Raw genomic sequence first — 6,781 nt, forward strand, 5'->3', positions numbered from 1 at the left:
ATGGCCGCCCTAGCCACTCCATCCTTCACAGCCCACTTCGCAAAACCCTTAACTGTGTCAACCTTCTCTTGATCCACTACTGGTTTCTCATATTCCACAACCGGCCACAGACCCTTTATAGTCAGCCGCAACTTCATCCTTTTCTGCCAGCGAGAAAAGCCAATGCCACCGTTGAATTTCTCCAGTAAACCGGTTAGTTCAACAGCTTGTGGGAAACTATAGGTGGTCCAATCAATGGCCCCAGCAGTTGCACCCGAACTGCTACCACCACCAACGATAACCTCACTTTCGTTAACCATTATGCTAAATTCTAAATAACTAATATTCTCTTCAAGAATGTTGTAAATTTCACCAACAAATATTGCAACATAGAGGCAAGTGTATAAAGAATTTAGCAAGTTCAGGCCAAGACCACAGTCAACAAAACAAAGCATGCATGTAAACAAAATCAGTAACTGAAATAACGAAGAGAGAAAGGAAGATGTACCCGAAACCATAGCTTTCAACAGTGTCTGAAAATAATGGTACACAGATACAAAAAAAAAACCAAGAAAATATGATCACAGCTGAGTCACCAGGCCTTGCTCGAAGTCCTGGCTGCTCTTGAAGAGAATATTGCCCCCTACCTGCTGCGTTTGGGATGCGTGCAATATCTCCACCAGGATAAAACAGCTCGGAGTTGATGTTAACAGCAGCAACAAAACCTCCACCTCGACCAGCACCTCAGTCGCCGGAAAAACCAACCTACAACACTTCGAACTTGTGTTTCTGGGAGAGAAAATGTAGAGAGGGAGAGAAGAGGAGAATGTTGTGTGGTGTAAAAAATACATTCACTCAAGCCTCTATTTATATGAGAGGAAAAATGAAACTGTTCCACACTTTAATGTCTGAATTAAACTGCACCATTAATTTAAAAAATCAAAACTGATCAGATTTTGAATTTAAATTATTTGTAACAGTTTTTTCACTTAACACTCACATTATTATCAGATTTAATTTTAATTCATCACTTTCAGATCAGATTACTTGTCCAGGTTCAATGTATTTAGACTAAGCCCAATTTAGTATCAAACCCAGCCCAACAATTTATTATTATAATAATAATAATCCAGTCACCGATAATTAAATTCGAATTAAAATTAATTCTCAAATAAATAAAATCCTCGCCCAGGTTGCCTCGCGTACGCGAGACGCCGAGACATTCGCCCAAATCGCCCTCCGGTCCGGTCCGGGGCGGCGGCGCGTGTGTGCGCGTGAAGCACACAACAACACAATGGACCATCACACACCTTAGTAGTTGTATACTACTCATGTGGGTAATCCCATATAAAGCACACAACCCCCTTTATTTATTTCAATGTGGGACAAACATTCTCAAAATTTCAAGTTTTTCCAAGCTACTTTCAACTCTCAATTCATATGGATTTCATTAAGAAAATTCTTAAAACCATACATGAAAATTTAAGTTCAAATATCATTAAAAAATTTCCAGTCATTAGTTTTTAGGATTAATATCAAGAACATAATTAAATTAAGCTCTAAAATCCTAATTTTCTAACAGAACAGTCCGATCGAATTAATGAGAATCGTTAGATATAATCTTAAAAATTATTATTTAAGGGGTATGAGGTTCAAATCCTACCCCGAATATATTAAAATTATAATTCACAATACATAATGATAAAAAAATTACAATAAATAATGATAAAAAAAACAACTAAAAGATGCTTACTAAGAAAAAGATTTGACAAACCTGAATAAAGTACATATCTGAACTTACAGTTAACTGTAAATGGCAACCAATGAAATGTGTACTGCTTCCATCTACTGGAGATTGTATTACAAGCTTACCAACTAGCATCAACTACAAACCTTGGTTTTTGTCAATCAATTTTACACTCTTTTGTTGTGTTGACATCACAAAAATGAGTTGTGAGCAGCCTTAACTTGACCTAGTCAAACTCTCAGAACAAACAACAACTTAACTCAATTTCTTAATGATACTTAATTCCAGTTTCCAACCGAAGATTGATCAGCAAAACCTGATGGCCGTGGAAACATTGCGTGCCGAGTTCCAAACCATATTAACCAAACAAATCGATACTGTCAAGGCTAATAACTTCACCGATCGGAGTTCCACGGCTTTTTCCAGCACAATCACTGATAGTTTCAGCTTTGTTGAATCTCTAGAGACTCAAAATAATGATCAAGTTACCGACCTCAGGAGAATTATCGAGAATTTGGATTCAGCTGGATATAATATCCGAGACTGTGCTGATTTCTACAAGACTTCCAGGAAGGTTATGCTTGATGACAAGTTCCGGTTCTTCACTCTTGGTAAATGTAGCATTGATGATATCAGGTTTATGGACTGGGATATGCTTGATCCCAAGATTAAGTCGTGGAACAGAGCGGTTCTCCTATGTTTTAAAAATTTGTTTGTTAAGGAGAAGCTGCTATATGAGCAAATTTTTCGAGGTCTTCGAAGTTTTGCGTATGATGAGGGCTTTCTAGGTATTGTTTATGAATGTGCTTTGCATTTGATTAATTTCGCACAGGGTATTAGTGTTACTAAACTGTCATTTGTGCAGTTTTTTGAGGTTCTGGATGTCTATGAATTGTTGACAATTAAGGTATTTCCGAGTCTTAATGCTGTTTTTGGTTCTAATTTATCTCAATCTGTTACTGTTCGTGATAAGGCTGTTCAAACAGTTGAATCGCTTGCCAAATTTATTACAAATTTGCTTTTGGTTTTTGAGTCTTCTGTGCATCGTGAGTCCAATAATAATAATTCCAAAGGTATTGCTGGAGGAATAGCTGATTTAACTGAGTTTGCTATGAAATATATTACAAAATTTGTGGAGCACAAGGAAGCATTGGCTGGACTTATTGTATCTCAGCCGACAATGAATAGGGAGTTTGATGATGATTTGGTATATTCGGAGGTTGCTGGGAAAAGTCCGTTTGAACTTCATTTGATTTGGATTATTAGAAGCTTGAAGTATAAGTTGAAGGGAAAATCAGAATTTTACAAAGACGTGCCTCTGCGTTTTTTGTTCATCATGAACAATGTTAATTATGTTGTGCAGAAAATTAAAGGGAATCCTGAACTGCAAGAAATCATTGGAAATGAATATCTCAGTAGACTAGACAAATATGTTTTAGAAGCTGCAGATAGCTATAAAAATTCATCTTGGGGTGAAGTTCTGCATTGTTTACGAGATGAAGGTTTACACGTTAGGTCTCTTTGTACGTCTTGGCTGTCAAAATATACATTTAAAAAAAGGCTCAGAAAATTTAGTGCTGCATTTTATGGGGTTTGTGAAGCTCAATCCACTTGGATAGTCCCAGATACCGAGCTTCAAGGGGAACTTCATAGATTAATACTCGAGGAGCTGACTCCGGCTTACAATACCTTTTTAGGGCAAAACCTGAGCCACCCTGGCAACCCAGTAGGATACAACATATACTCTGTCAATGACCTTGAAGATAAAATTCATAATCTTTTTGTGCAAAGATAGCTCTCCAAATGTTTTTGAGGTAAACATTTTAGTTGAACAGTCATTGTTTCACTTCGGTATCAACATTTTTTTGTTCAATGTGACATTGTATTCTATTTTTGAAACCAATTCATTGTAGAACGGTGACATATATGTAGTTCCACATTTATCTGAATTTTTATTGTTTCATACTCATTCTACCAAAATGTCTGAGTACTATCCCGTAGATTTGAATAATTTTACAATGTAAACGTAATCCCCTTCACTCTGAAAGCAGGCCCTTCAAGGTATCAAATCTACCATATCTGAGTAACATTTAGTATCAGCTTAGTACTTTAACAGACTTATATCACATAGCACAGAGCTAATAGTTTTTAAGTATGCTTGGGGGCAGACTTTGTTGGGGGAGTAGTTAAGGACGTCCATAGCTCAGGATGCCTTGAGGTGGAGATTAGTCGCATCCAATGTGGTGAGGAGAGGACACCCAAAAAATAGATAATCATAGGTTGTTCAGTAATAGTATACATTGAGCTTGCTTATTTTGTCTCTTAACAAGTCTGGTTAAACAATATAAATGTTAAAGTTGTATTTGGTTAGCACGACTGAAAATGGAGGAACTTAAATGAAATTTTAACTATAATATAGCTAAACATCCACTGATTCCATTCCTAGCAATTTGAATTAGAGCTCAACCCTCCCAATTTGTTGCGGAGGAATGCTCTAGTGTGTCTTGTTGCTGTTAAGGATCGATCATGTTCTTAGTTTCAGTTTCTTTCTTGTCTGTCTAGTAGTGGTTCAGGCCCTTGGTTCAGCAAAGGGTTCTGCTTTTGTTTGGCTCAACCAAAAACATCATAAGTTACTTGGTACTTTGATCTGTGGTATCCTAAATGTAATTCTACTCTGAATAAGAAACCTATTAAGCTGCATACCGGAGATGACAGCCAGGCCAGCCTAGCCCAGAAGATCCTAAAACCATTAGGAAGCAGAAAATCAGAAAACCGAATAGGACCAATACAAGTAAATTTCTAATAATTAAATTCTTGGGAAAAAAGAGTTACATTTCTAATTTTAAACTCTCAACATAATCGAGTTTGGACATATAGTTTGGTTATACAGTTTCATTCTTTTTTCAGTAAGTTAAAAACAAGGTTATGTGTGTAGATATAAAGATAGGTTACAAGAAGGTGGAAATACAGGAGTTTTCGGGTCAAGGTGATTTTGTTGGGATAAATTTATGTGCCAGCACCCAACCATAAGGGAGCTGTTGATAGAAATGCATAGGCAAAACATGTGAAAAATGCATCGAGTACTTGACTGATGGAATGAAAACAACCAGACAGATGTGTAGGCGTTTATCTATTCGGAACGGCGTCAACCCCCTCCGTCCCCCGTTCTTTACATGTTTTTTTTTTCAATCTCATGTTTGACACACATATCAAGGCTGTTATAAAATATAATTCTATAATTTAATTTTTGAATTTTTTTTCTGTATAAAATTTAAACATTATATTTTAATTTAAAAAATATATATTTAAAATTATTCAGGGAACCATACTTTACGGGAGTCTTAAAATGTGTGACGATCCCCCGTCCCCAATGTAAAGAATTCAGTGGAACGGAGGAAGTATTGTTTTATGTTAAAAATGTTAAGAAATTAATGTTAAATTAAATACATAATCGGGAGCATCTTGTGCGATATTATTATCAACAGAGGAATCTAATAACAACAAAATTTGAGATTTTACGTCGGAAACAAGATCTATGATGATGGTTTTTCGTCGAAAAAGTAAGCGGCGTGTAGTGTTTGTGTGTTAATTGGTGGCTGAGAGGATTAGTGGTGGCCACTTTTTTAACTCTCAACTTCCAACCCCTTTCAATGTGTTTACGTACTCTTTATATAGGAATCAAGACTGACATGTTTCTTGGGGAACAAGAAACTTAACGGACTTGGAATTTTCATTCCAAGACTCGGTACGAGTCCTTCCAGAATCCGTCTTCCGCTAGTTTTAGAAATGTCTAACTATGAGACCCAACTGCGAAAGCCCAAGACTCGTTTGTAATCGTAGTACTTCACGGATAGTGCATCTCCCTACACAAGGATAACGCTCCGCTACAGCTATCTCCTTTGATCTACGAACGCAGGTATAGCCACGATTTACCCCAAATACCGGATGCCTCCCTGTCCCCTGAATAAGGATAACCCACTAGATAGCAGGACATGTGATCCCAAGTTCTTGGGTGCAAAGTACAGGATGACTCCAAAATTCTCCAACGAGGACACCCGTTGAATACAAGAACAGAGCTTCCAAAGTACACACCCAATGTTAACCTTGCATCCCCAACATGGAAACCCGTTGAATACAAGAGAAGGTTTTCAATCATCATCCATACCCTTTGAGGCCTTTAAGCCTTTCACAGATATTCCCCTCTTTGACTGACTCAAGCAAGAAATTATTCAAAGCGTACCTACAGTAAATATGTTAGTGGAAATAATCTTTATTGCTCTTTCCATGTTTGCCTTGTCCTGGGCTGCTCTTGCTTGCCTTGTCCTGGGTAAGGACAAACCCAACTATTCAAATGACTCCAAAAATATGCATTTTCCTCAGTCGGGACACGTACTCACCTTATGAAACACATACGCTCCTTCTTGCATTATAATTCTCACATCCAAATTATTCACATTACTTAAGCCTGACATTTCACCAAATGAGGGCGCGTCCTGCCCTCATGGATCGCAGCCTAAAACTTAATCATTCATCTTTTTGCCCCAATTTAATTCTAATTGACCCGTTCTTGATCCAAGATGATCCAATACCAAATTTTGGCTACAATAATTATTAATGTTACATATAATGTTATAATACATCCTGATTTCCTGACGGTAGATATGAAAACGAATATGAAATGGATTGTGGTACTTGATTTTTCGCAGACTTGATTTGACCTCTAGTTGTATCTCACTCGAACTGATGAGAATAGAGAGGTAGGGGTTGTAATTAATCTCGGGACCAGGACCCTGTTATGTTCTTTAAATAATAGACCAATTAGACCTCATTAACGAGTATTACACATTACAAAACTCACACCGACTATGATGTTATTGGATCCTTTATTTTAGACTACTTAATTAATTCAAATATAGAATAAATTAAAAATATGGTGTCTTTATTTGGAAACTCGTATATTGTGAATATTATAAAATATTCTATTAGATAATGAATCACACACAGAGGGGGGTGAATGTGTTTTTTATGTTTTTCTGCTTTTCTTGAAGTGTTTAT

General features: G+C 36.8%; 1 protein-coding gene across 1 annotated transcript; it reads left to right on the top strand.

The window, feature by feature from the left end:
* The first annotated feature begins 1,771 nt into the window (after window positions 1-1,771).
* On the top strand, window positions 1,772-3,714 carry LOC141702889 (exocyst complex component EXO70C2-like). The gene has a single exon (XM_074506490.1). It carries the CDS (start codon window positions 1,998-2,000, stop codon window positions 3,519-3,521), a length of 1,524 nt encoding a protein of 507 aa, XP_074362591.1. The 5' UTR covers window positions 1,772-1,997; the 3' UTR covers window positions 3,522-3,714.
* Window positions 3,715-6,781: the final 3,067 nt, after the last annotated feature.

This window comes from Apium graveolens, unplaced genomic scaffold, assembly GCF_009905375.1.
Source record: "Apium graveolens cultivar Ventura unplaced genomic scaffold, ASM990537v1 ctg5842, whole genome shotgun sequence".
Lineage (NCBI taxonomy): Eukaryota > Viridiplantae > Streptophyta > Magnoliopsida > Apiales > Apiaceae > Apium > Apium graveolens.